Below are 17007 nucleotides of genomic sequence, written 5' to 3'. Positions count from 1 at the left end.
TGCCTGTGCCTCAGTTGTTCAACTATAAAATGGGCACAACAGTTCATTTAGAGGCAGTTTTCAGGCTGACACACATGGAAGAGCCCAGAGCACAAACTAATTCCTCAGTTTAGAGTTAGTCTACTTCCATCACCTCATGATGAAGTCAGGGAGGCAAAGAGAATAAAAAAATAAAAATATAATTAAGAGTCACAACTTCCAGAGAGTTAAAAGGCCTAGCAAGGAGCCTTTCCAGAAAAGGTTAAGTTAGAGCCAGTTGTCTTACTGATCCATGTAAAATGGAAAATAGTGTAGAGTAGTTGGTGGAGTTTCTTGCACACCAAGCATTCTCAGTAAATCCAATGTGCATTCTTCACCTTTCGAAAAAGCTCAGTAAGAAAAGGCAAAAGCAAGTTTTGATACTTCGGAAGTATAACTTCACTTTTATAGAAAATCTCTTCATATGAAACACCTCCCAACAAGATCAGGCAGAACAGACTTGTGCTGGCCATTTTGGATGCTGGAAGAGACTCCTGATGTCATCGTCTGCCACTCTACTTCCTTATGTCTGAGTCCCCAGCACTTTGCTCTGGCCCTTGAAGTTAAAGAACACACACCACCGACAGGAAGACAACTTTCCCCAAGGAATGTAAAATACAAAAATAATAATAATGGTAGTATGTGTTGGTCGTTTATGGTCCTATCAGGGACCATGTGGTCCTCAGCATAAGTTACATAATGTCACCCCACAGCGTTTCTGTGAAGGAGGCATCCAACTCAGTTTTACTTCTGGGATGAGAGTCAAATGTGGGTCATGATGTAATTCAGGAAAGTACTACTGCAGGGCAACATATTAAACCGCGACTTAAGTCCTCTCCATAATCGAAAAATTAGAAACCCACAAACTGTAGCTCATTTCTCCGATGATGTAAGTGTCAAGTTGTCTGTCCCTCTCTTGTCTTGTCATCCCACACTCTTGCAGAAGGGACACCTAATAAGCTTGCCAAGCCAGCCAGTAGAATAATCCAGGGAGCAGCAGATGAGGAGGAAGGGGGATCCAGGAAAGTCAGAAAGAAATGAGACAAGACCAAATAATACTAGAAAGATGACAGAAATTTATTATGTGATGTAAGAAACATCTAAAACCATATAAAGTCAAGTTTCATTGATGGTATGAAAACTGATCTATTAGGAATGATATTCTCATCTATGGAAACGCTAAGTTATCTGAGATGCCTGACGGGCACATGGCAGGTATCAAATCAGATGTCAAGACAAACCAGCATGGTGTTCAAGTTCCTTGCAGCTTTCAAGATGCTAACTTCAAAAATAACTATATGCCTGCCCTTCCCAAGATGTCAGCACCACCATCAGCAAGATCTGGAGTTCATGTTTCTGGTTTTGAGGCTCTGTTTCTTCACAGGCTAGTCAAAGAAAAAAAAAAAAAGTACACACCAGGCAAATGCTTCCCATGAGTTTCTTTGAATATAACTTTCCTGTGAGGCTTTGGAGACAAAAATAAAACTACTCTCCACCAAGATCATGTCAAACAAAGGCTGTCATTCTTCAGGACTGTCCCTACCAACAGCCATGTTTCTAGGAATGGTCTGTCAGGGGAGAGAAAGTTGGTTGGGAAAAAACAACAACAACAACAACAACAACAACACAGGTCCACAGTTGGCTTGGAGCCATAAAGACCAGCAGCATATAAAGTAGGGGCTTGAGCTAACAGGTCAGTTCTGGAGGGGAACATGGAGCAGATCTGACTAAGGTACCTGATACCAAGTGGAGCTGGCTCCAGTAGAGATGTGCTCTGGTCACCAAACAGAGCAGAGGGAACCCTAGCCACACCTGGGCTCCTGGCTTTTTTTGTGATGCTGTAATGCCACCATGCAGGCAGAAGGGTGGCCTTGGGGCAAAGCACAGGTCCCGGAGAGGAGCTGGAGGGAGGTGACGGTCTGTGCCACCAAACCCTACTATTTGTTGGACAGATGGTCTGATGTTTGAGTCAAGGCAGCAGTGAAAAGGCCTCATTTTAACTGCTGCCCAAGGTCATGTGAAGATCAAGTACAGTAACATATGTAAGGGTGTGCTGTCAGGTACAAGGGCTAGAAGACCCAAAGACAGGAGGTTTTCTAAAAAGGATGTAATCCTTGAGAAGATGAAGGTGAATAAAACCAGCTCTTCACATCCACACACAGATTGAAAAATATTCAGGTTCAGAAAAACCTGCAACTGTACTGAATGTGTGGGTTCATGTCCTTGTCACCTGAGCAGTACAACATCAAATGAAGCTGCATATCCTTTATACTTCATTGTGTATTACAAATAACCAAGAGATGATATAGAGTCATTGGGTGGGTTATATAAGTTATGCAGATGCACAAAGGGCTTGAGTATTTCTGGAGTCTGGCATCTACAGGCTTCTGGAACCAACACTCTCCCACCCACCCTGAGGGACAACTCTAACTCGCTGCCACGATCCCATTCTCCATACAAATAACCTCTGGCATTCTTGCGTAAACCAAGGAGACTCCCCCTACCGGACCTTGGGCAGGCCAGGTCCAGTTGAGGTGGCTGCTCCTGGTGCTATCTGTACAGCAGCCTTCCTTCCAGGAGAGCCCCCACACCCTTAAGCTCTCCTGCTCTAGCTGCTGCTATGGGTGTTGGGAGGCTGGATCACAGGGACCCTTTGGGGGTGGCCAGAGACTGTCTTACAAAGTGATGGCATTCCCTTGAAGCGGGCTGTTTCTGACTGGGGATGGAGTTGGTTTACGAGGAAGTTATTGATGCTCAGAGAGGCAGAAACCCAAGGCTACCTGTTGCTACAACACTCTGGGGCCGCTTGTCCTCAAGTGCTCCTCTCAGCAGCCCTGCACAACACACAGCTGGCCCCACCTAGGAAAATATGAAGCTGCCCAGGAGTCCCCAGAGAGGCTCACATCAAGCTCTGCAACTCAACCCCAGAGGCTCTCAGCCACAGTGGAAAGCAGAAGTTTTCACACAAGAAGGGCTTGGACCATTCAAACTAGAATCCTGTTCATGCCAGGAGCACGGAGGGAAGGGAGCAGGGGGTGGACCTGAAAAATCCAACATGTTTTGATGGCTCTCAAAACATCCCAGGCTGCTCATCCAGCCCATCGCAGTTCTGTGAACTTTCACCTTTCTTGCAGAGATTTGTTGTTTCAACCTATCCAGTTTAAAGATAACCCACCCCAACTATGTACCGTCTTCTGTGTGAAGCACCCCTTGTTTGTTATAACTCAAATGCCTCCTTATCACCAAAGTATATGCTCTAAACGTCCTTGACAGCTTTGTTCAGCAAACTGTCCTATCAAAACGAAGAGAAAAGCGCTCCCAGCTAGCTCCCAGCTCTTTAGTAAAGCAACAGGGCTGCTGTTCCCGGTTGTGTGCACAGTGAGCATCCAGCTCCTTTCCCACGATCCCAGCAGTTCTGAGTTTTAATGTAACTGTGAATAAAGAGCAAGTGTAAAATATGATATAAAAACAAATGGGATAAAGAAGAAAACAGTGGAATTCACTTTGTGATACAAACAAGAAAGGATTGGAAAGTTATCTCCAAAGTCATTTCTGAATGGAAGAATTATGGGCAATGGATTTTTGTCTTATTTTGCTTTGTAATGCTAAAATGTCTATACTGGGTATGTACTGTTATTCTTATTTTTAAGTTATTTCTTAAAACAGTGAAAAAAATTATAACTGAAAGGTAATGGATAAAAAGCTGAGATTGAAGAACAAAAACTCCCCAACAAACTCAAGTTTGAAGACAATGAAGTAGCCAGGCATGATGGAACACTCGGGTAGGTAAGGCAGAAGAATTGCCACGAGCTCCAGGCCAGCCGGGGCTACCATGTGAGACCTTGTCTCAACGACATCCCCACCAAAAACTAAAATAAAAACAATTAAGTGGGCAATCCCACAGACTCTCTGCAAACCTAGGTCTTCATGAGAGTCTGCTCTAGCAGGAGCGACCTCAAGCACCAACCAACCGCGTCAGGGCAGGGAAAGGGCTGGACGCCGTGGAGCCGTGACTTCTTCACGGGTCCTTTCCCTTTCGACTTCAGCACAAGGTAACCAATGGAGTCACAAAGAAGTTCAAGGTGACATGCTTCTGCCTCTCAGAGGTACCCTCTGAAGCCGCAGCCAGCATCACTGCTGACAAGCTAATGGCTACTGAGGGAGAACACGCCTGGATCCCCTCAGCTCCTAACTTGTATAGGAGTTTAACACATGCTTATCTATAAAAAATGATAGTTACGTGTGTCACTGGCAGAAGAGGTTCCACTGATAGGAAGGGCCCAGTGCGAAAGGCTTCCGTGTAGAGGTGCAGGCCTTGAAGCTGGGTGGAGACAGGATTGCAGGCAGATAAAAAGCCACCAACGCTCAAAGAAACGTTGGGCTGGAGCAAATAACTTGGCTTTGTGGGAAACAAAGTTGAGCCTTGAAGCCAGAGTAGAATCTGGCACAAGAGCAAAGACAGTGTTGGGGAAGGCACTCCAGGAAGAAATGAAATGAGATTTCTTTAGGGTGATTATTTATCAAAAGCCCACTCTGTTCCCAGTCCTGCTAAAGGTGGACAGAGCGTGGACATTTACACTAGCCCACCACTAACTAGCCCACAAGCCGGGCTCTGCTCTGCCACTGTTGAAACGAGGAACAGAGAGCAGCCTGCAGGAGGCAGCAATTTGTCCAAGGACACAGAATTGATAAAGCATGTGAACCTAGCTTCCACGTGTCTTCCATTACAGCCTGGCTTCAGCACTGACTGAGCTGTTTCCTAACATCCCAGGTAAAGCTCTATGGTGTGGCAAACCTTTGTCGTTCCTAGGATGCTATTCAAATTTTAAAGTTCACTTTCTTCTGTGATTTTTTTTTTATTTTGCCCTGGGGGATAAAGCTGTAGAATCTGTAAGTTGTTACTTGTTCCACATCTTTTGGAACCATCACTAAGACGACAAGATTACACCAACAGATTACCAACTGGCAACTGATCGATTCCATCCATCACTTCAGAACGTGCTCAACAGCCCGGAGCAGATCCAGCAGCCATCTGAGAAAGGTCAGCGGGGCCCCACCAAGAAATGCTCTATAAAGACAACGCCAGATTCGTGTGGAAAATGTTAAACGCACTCCATGCTGGACAACCCAGAAACTGCCTGCAGGGAATGGTGAGCCATCATCCAAGAAGCCTCGCTGAATTATTCAGAGGCTGTCTCAAGGCCACACTTGGATTGGCCAGGCTCTCTACCACCTGCCAAGGGAAGGGCGGCTTTCAACCCACAAGGCTTGTTTCTAAACACAAACATGTATGCACACAAAGGGAGGAAGGCCACTTCCACTTTTCTCCTGAGGTTAACCATGTGCCAACCCTTAGGTAAGAGGAAAAGGTCGCTTGTTTCCTAGGATCATCACTGACAAAGTCTAAAGTAACCCTTCTTTTACCTTATATATCATTTTTCCCCCAACCCCAATAAAGATATGTTTCTTTGTTTTTTACAAGGCCATTAATCAGAAATAATGTTGATATAAAGTCCCTCCATCATTTATCTGATTTTTTTTTTTTTTTTTTTTTTGGTTTTCCGAGACAGGGTTTCTCTGTGTAGCTTTGCGCCTTTCCTGGAACTCACTTGGTAGCCCAGTCTGGCCTCGAACTCACAGAGATCCTCCTGGCTCTGCCTCCCGAGTGCTGGGATTAAAGGTGTGCACCACCACCGCCCGGCATTTTATCTGATTTTTAATAAATCTTTTTTTTTTTTTTTTTTTTTTTGGTGGTGGTGAGGTTCGAGACAGGGTTTTTCCATGTAGTTTTGGTGCCTGTCCTGGATCTTGGTCTGTAGACCAGGCTGGCTTCGAACTCATAGAGATCCCCCTGGCTCTGCCTCCCGAGTGCTGGGATTAAAGGCATGCGCCACCCAGCTAAAAAATCTTTTAATGAGAACATAGTTGTAAAATGTGAATTCCTACAATAGTTTACATTCTTGTTTTGTACTTAGAGACCATGTGTGGTCATCAAGACACTCCAGGTAAAAAGCTACTGTGCATGAATGTCCAGGATGGCAGGATTCCCTAAAAGCCACCTGTCCTCTAGCCTCCAGAAGAACTGGCCATCACCTGAGCTACCTGCAGAAATGAGGTACAAAGACATTTGCTTTGAGAGCTATGGAGCCCCTCTTAACATGAACTTCTGTAAAATAAAAGGGCACGGCATCGATGATAACTGTGTCCAGAACTGAAGATTTGTGTTGAAGCCCAGTTTGATCTGGAGACTCCTCACTCAGGGGGCTGATGAAGGGCATTTTTACTCTATGTGGACCCACATATACGAGTCCTACATTATTTCCACTCTCCTTTTATTGTCATAGAACACTAGGGTTTCCCAGTGTGTGGAGACACTTTCTGGGAAGCGAGTCCTGTTAACCGTCTTCCCTAACAGCCACAGGCAGTCTCCTGCCCTCTCTACAGTCATGATGTGGTCCTGACTTGACTGTCACACCTGACCCAGCTCAGTAGAACTGGCAAGTGTACAAAAAGCTCGACTAAAGAAAACAAGTATTAAAAAATATGACTCCTATTTTACCTTCTTGGGGGAGGGGGCAGCAAAGAGGGATGGACACTTCTAACGTATTCCAAAAACAGAGATGTTGATGGCCTCAGAACAACTGCACAGCCATCCCTGGAGTGTTCCTAGGCTACATGAGAAAAGCACTGCGCTCATCCCAGATGCAAGGAGGCATCTATCTTGCTGCAACACCCCATCTGCCTGCGAAAACGGATCCGCCCTCCGAGGTCCAACTCTCATTTATCTAGGACTTTCAACTTCACAAAACAAGACTGTGAGTTAGAGGAAAAATGATCTGCAACCAACTTTTTAAATATAGTCTTCATGACTATTCCAGGCAACTTGAATGTAAATTAAATGTTGGGAGAGTATCATGACAAGATTAGGTGCTGTGCCCTGAATGTACACAACCTTCTGCTCACTTTCAGAACAGTGAGTTCTCAAACAGCACAGCCCACTTCTGCCAAATACCCTTGCCAACTTTGATATGATACTGATTTTCTTTATGAAGGGCCCAACTTCATTGTAGCACTTAGCCAAGGGTACACAGTCTCTTGCTCTTGAATCCATAGCTACTTGGGATGACTCTTCATTTGCTGCAAGACACAACAAAGTGTGAAGATGGTCCTCGTCCTGGATTCTGCCATGCACTTCTTGACTATGGACAATCTAGTCCATCACAGAGTGAAGTCTCAGGCATGGGCACCCACACTCTAGCTCCCCAAGCCCATTCCTCCCTGTAGTAGTTCCAGGGGGTGTCCCCGGACCAGCCAGACCAGCAGCAGTGCTTGGGAATTTACTAGACGAGCACATTCTTGGGTCTCAGCCCAGGACCTACACTCACAGATGGAGTCTCATTCCCAGGAGGCAAATGCCCTTCCATTTGAGGGCAGTCACCATGGCAGCTAGCAAACGTATTTGCACCCTTAGAGCCTGCAGGTGGCGCTAAAGGCCATCTGGACCGAGCAGAGGACTAGCAGCGGTTTTGAAGTTTCAAAACCCCAACCCCTAACACTGACCACACTGTACTATCAGCCTAAAGAGTGAAAAGGTAAGAAGACACATCAGCTTTCAACAGAAACCAGGCTGTAATGCTTCTCACCACCACCCCTAGAGATCTAGTACACCTATCGTGTTGAGGGATACATTCAATACTTTTGTGTTTGATGTGACTATGACACACTTTAAGAATGAAACAGCCACCAAAACAAAAGACTCAAATTATGACCAGCTACTGTGTGTATCTACATAGTATCAACATACTTGACTGCAAAAGAAAGAGGCCTCTACTCTGAAGATCGAATTATACTGTGTTACAGAAGTGTGAAAGAGGATTCCCCCTCCCCAATTAAAATAAAGTATCCAGCTAGCCCTCTGATGGACCACCAAAACCATGAATTCTCACCAGCTGCTTTATCATCCAAACACTTGAAAGGAGGGTACAGCTTAACTGGAACTCTTCATGGGCAGCTGGAGTCAGTATGCATCAGTAACAACCACTTCAGAAAACCATTTTGCAGTACTAAAACTAAACCCACAAACAAGCACCTAAGAACAGCTACCACTCCAGGGTAGAGACACTCTAAATATATGAGTGTCGGTGTCCACCAACAGCCTCAAAAGAATATTCTCAGAGGTGGAACTCCTAATAGTTGCAAACCAGAAACACCTAATATCCATCCTCAGTAGGGCAGTATTGATATGCATACAACGAACTAGAAGAAACAGTTACAAAACAACAACAAAAACAAAAAACAAAACACAGCCAACAAAACCCATGGTACATACAACATGGATGGATCTGGCCGAAATGATACACAGGGAAGGAAGACAAAGGGCACAGGGGTCCCAACAGGCACAACTAATTTGATGACAGGACACCTGGGTTCTTCTAGAAGAGGCTATGAGCCTCTAGCTGGAAAGTCACTTAATTTGATCTGCAGCATACTGTGTTCAGTTGGGTGAGCTGCATACTCAAAATCCATACACTTGACTGTTTAACCCCTTACAAAGGAGAGACGCTATATATGCAAAAGATGTATGTGTCTGGTTGTTATGCCAAGAGGTAAAAGTCTGTATCACTGGGAATCTGTACCTTGGTGAAGTATGTTTGCTGTAAAGATGCTCTGCGTTTGCTGAGCTAAAACTCAAAATTAAAGTGGCTACGGAGTTTTCCTCTTCTCCCACGATGTCACATCAAATGTAACGCCTATAAAATGGCAGACTGTTTCTAGTTTGCATTCCCTAGTCCCTATTTATCTCATGTGACTTTTAATAGGTCCCTCCTCATGTAGCACCGACTGTCCACTGTCCCAGGGCCCGACATGTCCTGATGGCTGATCACCATCTAGAGGGATACCGAAGGGCCCGCCCGGTTCTGGGATTTTGACTGTCATTGTGAACCGGAATTGCTTTAACCCCACGCAACTTCCCTAAAGCCTGGCCACCGAGGCCTGTCCAGAGCCGCACAGCCGCTAAGCATGGGACAACCGGGTCTCTGGTTTGGGATCCAGCAAGATTCTAGACGTTGAGCTGTAAACATCCAGTAACTCCCGGAGGCAGCGGAGTCCCGGAACCACCGCCGCCCTCCGCGGGCCGGGTGGTTATACTGAAAAAAAAAACACTCCAGGGGACCCGCATGGTCTCTCCCCACACTTCCGGGTTTGAAGCTCCCGCGCGGAGTGACACGTGACCAAGGATGCGCTGCAAAGCGTAGGGCACCGAATCCGGGTCCGCGCTCGCCAGGGCCTCGCGGACGGGTGCCGACCCGGGCAAAAGCCTCGCGCCGCCGCCACCCTGAGCGCTCCCGGCCCACGCGCCGCCCGCGTTTACCTGGAAGTAGGAACACGAGCTGCCGAGCAGCCAAGTCCCCGCGGTCTCGGCCCGCGGCCATGTCTCACGCCGCCGGAAGTGGCTCCGAGGACCCCACCAGCGCCGGGCCGCCAGCGTGCCTCTGTTTCCGGGCCCGCCCGCTCGGCTTCCTCTTTGAATTCTGCGCGGGTGCTGGTGTCACAGGAGGTTCGGAGCCGGGCGGCTCTCACACCCTTTGCCTGAAGGGTTGCTTGTAATGTGTATTTCACACATTGAGGTTCCTAATGCTTGCGAGCAGTCTTCCAATTGGATTTGGGACAATTTGATGATTAAGATAATTCTTTAATAAAAATCCAAAATACGCGTATAGCGTGGAGTCCAACACATGAATTTGTTATTCAGGACAAACTTTTATGTTAGTTACAAGACTTAGTTTTGGTTTGGTTTGGATTTGACACTGAGTCTCACCATATGGCCGAGACTGGCCTTGAAACTGTGTAACCCTGGCTAGCATTGAACTCTGGGTCAGGGAATCTCCCAAGTGCGGGAATGACAATAGAAAAAGCAATTCAGCCCTGACTCCGGAGATGAAAAGAGGATTCATCTCTCAAAGGGCCAGCTACCTAGCAGGGACAGTAGCTTGTTCTGAACTCTTCTTTCTGGGCAGAATATGCCCTTTATGTTCTTTCTTATCCAATCTAATATCATTTTGTATTTTATTTATTTATTTTAGAAAGAGCTGTCGGATACAGGCAACACAAACGTGGACACCTGAGTTACAGATATGGCTGAAGCTTTTGAGAAAGAACATAGAACAAACAGCTGGTGACACCACAAGTTGGTCTGGATCTCAAGACAAATGCTGACATTCTCCCATCAGACATAAACTACTTAAAAATAAACTACTTAAAAATACCCACCTCTAACCAGACTAATCTAAGACCATGAGAAAAATAAGACCAAGCAGGAACATTGCATGATTTGGTCAGATAAAAGCAAAGTCAGCGTGCCATCTGTGCAACGCTAAAACGTGAGCAGTTGGCCACCTGAGAACTGCTGCTGCTTTACCCAATACAGCTCTACCATGTGTACTAGTCTCCCCTAGCTTTGGTAAGAGTCACAGGGCAGGATAAAAAGACAGAAGAGGACACTGGAGGGAAAGGGGGTCCCCGTGGGACCTGCTTTACTTTCTGTGCTGGCTTAGAATAAAGAATTTTGACACCATTGGACCATCAAGGTGGCTGGATAGGCAAAGGTGTTAAAGAATTAATATGCCTTGCTAGGGAGAAATCACTGCACACAGAGAGTTAATAAGGGAAAAGGTATTTAATAATATTGTGTGTCTGTCTCTGGCTAATGCTCAAAGAGGAGCTAGCTTCGGATAGAAGATGTTGCTAACTTATATGCACCTTAGGCTTATGCATTTTATATCTCTCTCAGGTCCTGGCCCCAGGTTACACTGAACAGTTTAAGCAGTAACTGCAAGTCTTGTTGCTTGGGCAGATGAGAGATTTACACAGCAAGGACATTGCCAGAATTATTTAAGTACAACAGTGTTGTTCTTGCCCACCTGGCAGAACTATGCTTTTCCTGATAAGAGCACAGAGAACCTCATGGCAGACCAGGACTTAAAGATGGTTGTGATTTTGCTCTTCCCTTGAGCTTCCCCTCAGAGGCATGGTCTTTGATATGGGTTAGGCTTATGGCTGGTGGCAAGCCTAGATTGTCTCCTTTTGTTATGGGAATGGAGCCTAATTGGAAATAAACTTGATGAGCCAACATTAGCAGAAACTTTCTCAGCAATCCTCAACTTCAGCTGTGCTGCAGAACTTTCCCATGGTTTCTAACAATCCCGGTTAGTGCACTACTTATCTCCCAGTCATATCAGAGGCAGCGCTCCTTTAACTAGATTCTACTTGTGGAGCTTAGTATTTCCTGGGCAAGTTTGTTAGTTGGCACTTGATAACATCAGTTACTTAGAGTTTCTTCTGAGTTCAACAACAGAAGCCAAATGATGGAACGAGAGTGAACTGACTCCTGAAAGTGGTCCCTGACCTCCAGATGTGCTGTGGCACGGACATGTGCAAACGATGAGCACATTTTCCAGGAATTCGAGTGTGTTAGCCAGTGTTTTGCTCCATAAGTGACAATAGTGACAGTTCTGCAGGACAGCAGTCAGTGTCCTGTTTGAGTGTTCTGTGATTTATACCAGATGACTAAACACCCACATCCCTGAAAGCATAATCTTCTTCCCTGAGTCATCAGATACCTCTAATGTAATCAACTAGTTAAGAGGATTTTTTAACACATGATTGTGGTGTGTGTGTGTGTGTGTGTGTGTGTGTACATGTGTGTGTTTCATGTGTGAGTACATGTGTGTGCAAATGTGCATGCACATATATGTGTTCATGTGTAGAGACCCAATGTTGGCATTAGGTGTATTCCTCAGTTGCTCTGCACTTTATTTTCTTGGTAAGGTCTGACTGAATCCAAGACTCACTGGCGCCAACTAATCTAGCTAGGGAGCTTGCTCTGAGGGCCCCTTTCTTTGCCTTCAAAGTTCTGGCTATACCAGTGGCTGCTGTGAATGCCCAGTTTTCTGGCAATCAGAACTATGTTCCTTGTGTTTATATGATACACAGTTTATCCACTGTGCCATCTCCCAGATAAGGGTTATTCTTTCTCTTTAAAGTTTTATTTATTTATTTTATGTATATGAGTGTTCTATCTGCATGTATACCTTTATATCAGAAGAGGGCATCAGATCCCACCATAGATGACTGTGAGCCACCATGTGGGTGCTGGGAATTGAATCTGGGTCTTCTGGAAGAGCAGTCAGTGCTCTTACCTGCTGATCCATCTCTCCAGCTCCATGGGGTTATTCTTTAAATGCTTGTAATTTCTCTAAGTATAATCACGAAGCATGGTTTTTTAAAATGTCCTTGTCAAATTTCTAGCCAAAGCAAATAAGCCTGGCTTATTTCTTATAACAATCCTATCAGAGGTGAATAATTTTTTTTATAAGTGAAACATATGTTGTTTTGGAATTGGGAAGATTTTTAAAGAATATAATATTCAAATTGTGAAAGGATTGCCCCTGTATTTATGATCATAATATTAGTCACTGAACTTGGGCAGTGATTGACTAAGTTATCTAAAAAATAACTAGAAGAGAAGGCTGAAGAGATGGATCCGTTGGTAAAGTGCTTGCCACGCAAGCTTGGGGATCTGAATCCGGTCCCCAGAATAAATGGGAAAGCAGAGTGCACTGCTGGCATTGGTAATCCCAGTGCTGAGGGGGGAGCCAAGACAGGAGGATCTCTGGGACTTGCTCCCAGAGGATCAGGCCAAACTGGTGAGCTCCAGGTTCATCAAGAGACCCTGTCTTAAAAGCTTTGGTAGAGAAGGAGTGAGAAAGACTCCTGACTTTGATTGACCTTTGGACCCCACATGTGAATATGTATACATACACATACCCATGCTCATCCACCACACACACACACACACACACACACACACACACACACACACACACACACACACAGGAAGAGACAGAGAGAGAGAGAGAGAGAGAGAGAGAGAGAGAGAGAGAGAGAGAGAGAGAGAGAAAGAGAAGAAAAATATGGAACCTGTGGACAGAAACTCCTGTGTACATGTTTCTGTTTTAAACTATCCAGGAGATTCCAAAACGCATGAGCAAGCTTGAGAGTTGAGCATTATGCTAAACCTTACTGTTAAATATATGTTCAACATGCTTAGCCTGTTAAGTACGGACTTGCAGAAGGAAAGAGTGACATAAGCTTGGGAATAAAAGAAAGAAAACATTAATTTCAAAAGTTTGCAAAATTTTACACAGGCTAAGACACAGCTACAAGAGGAAGTAGATGTCTAGCTAGTCCTCACTGAACTCTTGTGAAAGCTCTGTTCACCTGCTGTTTATATGATATCACTCTAGGTGAAGTTGTTTCTTTGAAAAATTGTTTTTGACATCAGATGTGTATTCTATGATCCAACATACAGATGACATTCATATAGTAACTGTAACAGGCTCCAGACTTTAGTAGGCCCTCAGACCTTAGCACAACTGCCTCCATGATGAATTTACTATTCAGGCTGTAAAACTCAGCCCTGAGCACCACCTGCCAAAATGAAAACAAAGACCTAATCTGTCCAAGTCACTATAGTCTGGTAAAGTCTCTATATGTACTAACCTTGCCTTTTGGCTTCTGTAGTTCTACTTCTTACTAACTGTTCTTACTAAAGAGGCATGTCAAGCCAGATTATAGTTTTGTTCTTAAAAGCTCACCCTGAGAAAGGCTCAGTGCTATAGATCCCGAACACCCAGAGTAGTTGTTGGTTGGCTAATAAAGACTTTTGAATGGTTTAAGTATCAGAGTGGTCTTCTCTGGTAGACCCCACAATAGTAACCACACACAATAGAAATACAATTTCTACCACTTTCTCTAGCCAGCAGCTGCTTCATATATGCCCTGTATAGCATATGTGTCCTGTATAGCAACTGATACAAATTTAACATTATTTTTGTTATATTGTATTATATATTTCTAGTTCTTGTTTAAGGTATTGTACCTATGCAACTCATTTTAAAATGTAGTGTAAGGTTTTAGTCCTCAAAAGCTATTTAGGATAATAAAGAAATACAGGTTAATAGTAATCTATAACAATCAAACTTATAGTTGTTAGGTATGTTTCCAAGGTCATATGGAATTATATTTTTAGATAGATAGGTAATCTTCAAACACTTTAAAGATTCACAGAATATGACACTTAAAGTGTTATAATAACATAAGGCTTTTCATGACAATGAGACACACCTGCTCCTGGCAGCACCAATCAACTTTATAAAAGTATGCTGGGCAGGAAGAACCTCCATATGGAGTTTGCTTTTTTTTTTGTAGCAAAAGCTAGTCATTTGGACAAAAAATTGCCCTTACCTTATCTGCTGACAGTATACTGTCCAAACTGGATAAACAGGACACGCAGAAAGGTGATTGCTGAACTTTACCAAGACAAGGTAGGACAGTCCTTCAACATTTCTGCTTCACAGAAAAGTCTGTCAGATATTCTAGGCCTGTAGGCCAAAGACAGATGCCTCAACACTGCAGAGGAACCTTGGGGTGACTGTCCAGGCAGTCAGATGTCTTTGTCATTTCTATAGTTTTAGAAGTTGCTTTCTCTGTACTTCCTGTTTACTCAAGTAATATTTTATTCTTCTTGAGTCTCTGATGAAGATCGAAGACTAGAAAGCTATAGTTTTACAGTTTTCCTTGTTACCAAATTCAAAAAAGAAACATAAGAGATGTAAAGTTTATAAGGCTGAGAACCATAAAAGCTTAAGTTGTTTATCTAAGAAAATGTTTTAAGGTTCAAAAAGATATTTTTAGGATGGTAATACAATTTATGACAAAAATGGTTTAGGTATAAAATTTTGGACTAAGATAGGTTAGATAGTAGAGTATTTTCTCTAAATTTGCCAAATGCCAATGGACTGGACATTGTAAATATAATTTTTATTCTTATTGTATATAGTTTTACTATGTTACAGTTAAAACCTTTTTTATTTAGACAGAAAAGAAGTGTTGTGGAATATTCCTTTACACTGTGTGAAGACGTGTCCCTGTGATTGGTTTAATAAAAAGCTAAATGGCCAATAGCTAGGCAAGGGGTATAGGTGGGACTTCTGGACAGAGAGAGCTCTGGGTAGAGGAAAGGGGGAGTCACCAGCCAGCCAGAGAGGAAGCGGGATGGGAGTACAGAGTAAAGATAACCAAGCCACATGAAAGAACATAGATTCAAAAATAAAAGTTCATTTAAGTTCTAAGAGCTAGTTAGGAACAAGCCTAAGCTAAGGCCGAGTTTTCATAATGAATAATACGTCTCCATGTCATTTTTTTGTGAGCTGGCAGTCCAAAGAAAAGTCCAGCTACTGACTGCTGTGAGTTAACTGCAGCTCTCACCCAACTTTGTAGAGCCAGATAAAGAACGGGCCCTAGAAAAAGAGTGTGCAGTGCAGACTGGTTGCTGTACTGAGGCCATTTTAAATTTTAAATTATATACACAATTAAAATGTTCAATGTAAATGTGTTTTTCTTAAAGAATGTAACAGTAGGCTGGAGAGAAGTTGCAGCAGTTAAGAGCACTTGCTGCTCTTGGAGAATACTCGAGTTTGGTTCCCAGCATCCACCATTAGGCAGGTTACAACTGCCTCAACTCTAGCCCTGGGGATCCAACACACACTTCTAGCCTCTGCAGGAACTCCCTCCACCACACACACACACACACACACACACACACACACACACACACACACACACACACAGAGAGAGAGAGAGAGAGAGAGAGAGAGAGAGAGAGAGAGAGAGAGAGAGACAGAGACAGAGAGAGAGAGAGAGAGAGAGAGAGAGAGACAGAGAGAGAGACAGAGAGAGAGACAGAGAGAGAGCAGTACCTAAATGCCCTGTGTTCAGTTCACTCCATTATTCAATTTACTGACATTATCCCAATCCTTCAGGTTTCTCTTCTTTATTCTACACTAAGAAAACAGACTGATTTGATACACAAGTTAATAATGAGTTGGGATTTTGGTTTCCAAGCAGTGACATAGACTGCAGGATCATTTTATTTTATACCCTCGATAACATAAGAAGCATCACTATCAACTTACTGCATACTTAGGCTGAAAACCATTTTATAGCTGATGACTTTAAACAGGACCCTCCCCCCATTAAGACGCTAATCAAAGACCAATGTACATACAAGATTCTCCACTTTCATAACAGCTATCATGGTGTAAAAATGTTGGGGGGCTGGGGGACCAGAGGGAATGTGAAACATGTGAAATCCGGGTACATGATTTCTGACAGGCAGCAGAGATCTCACTTTAATTTAATGGTTTCGATGTTTCCATAAAAGCTTAGATATGTTCCCAGTTGGTAAGTTTGCTAACAGATTTTTCTTCATTATCCTTATACCAATCTTTATGTGTATTTGTTTTTTTAAGTACACATTTTGGAACTGTATTTCTAATGTTTTGAGAGATTTTACAAGTGATTTGCATAAGTGAATATACATCTGAACACTGGTTTTTTTAGACTGTTAAACTGCCCCTTAAAAACTCAACATTTTCCAATAAATTATAGTGCTGTGGGATGTTCTGTATGTCCTGTGGGAGCCCATTCTTGGGTTTCTCGTGGCTTTACCCAGCAGGTCCACATAGACCTGCATAGGACCACAGGCCTGAGTGCAGGTGTCTGAGATGGTCTGCACTTGGCTGTGCTGGGGGATGGTCTGTATGTCAAATTGTTCTGATTGGTCAATAAATAAAACCTGATTGGCCGTGGCTAGGCAGGAAGTATAGGCAGGACTAACAGAAAGGAGAAATAAAAGAACAGAAAAGCAGAAGGAGAGACAGCCAGCCGCCGCCAGGACAAGCTGCATGTGAAGATGCCCGGTAAGCCACGAGCTACGTGGCAAAGCTTAGATTTATAAAATTGGGTTAATTTAAGCTATAAGAACAGTTAGCAAGAGGCCTGCCATGGCCATACAGTTTATAAAGCAATATAAGTCTCTGTGTTTACTTGGTTGGGTCTGAGCAGCTGTGGGACTGGCGGGTGACA

The 17007-nt window shown here is 43.9% G+C and overlaps 1 protein-coding gene across 4 annotated transcripts in view; it reads right to left on the bottom strand.

Moving 5' to 3' along the window:
• Rnaseh2b (ribonuclease H2 subunit B) overlaps positions 1-9522 on the bottom strand; it is a 57930-nt gene extending 48408 nt beyond the window's left edge. For all 4 annotated transcript variants that reach the window (XM_016002772.3, XM_006984287.4, XM_016002770.3 and 1 more), the window contains exon 1: positions 9392-9522. In XM_016002772.3, coding sequence (XP_015858258.1) covers positions 9392-9452 — 61 coding nt within the window. In that variant the 5' untranslated portion in view covers positions 9453-9522. The remainder of the gene's footprint in view (positions 1-9391) is intronic.
• Positions 9523-17007: the final 7485 nt, after the last annotated feature.

This window comes from Peromyscus maniculatus, chromosome 9, assembly GCF_049852395.1.
Source record: "Peromyscus maniculatus bairdii isolate BWxNUB_F1_BW_parent chromosome 9, HU_Pman_BW_mat_3.1, whole genome shotgun sequence".
In the NCBI taxonomy this organism is placed as follows: domain Eukaryota; kingdom Metazoa; phylum Chordata; class Mammalia; order Rodentia; family Cricetidae; genus Peromyscus; species Peromyscus maniculatus.
This window is presented reverse-complemented; position numbering and strand designations above follow the sequence as displayed.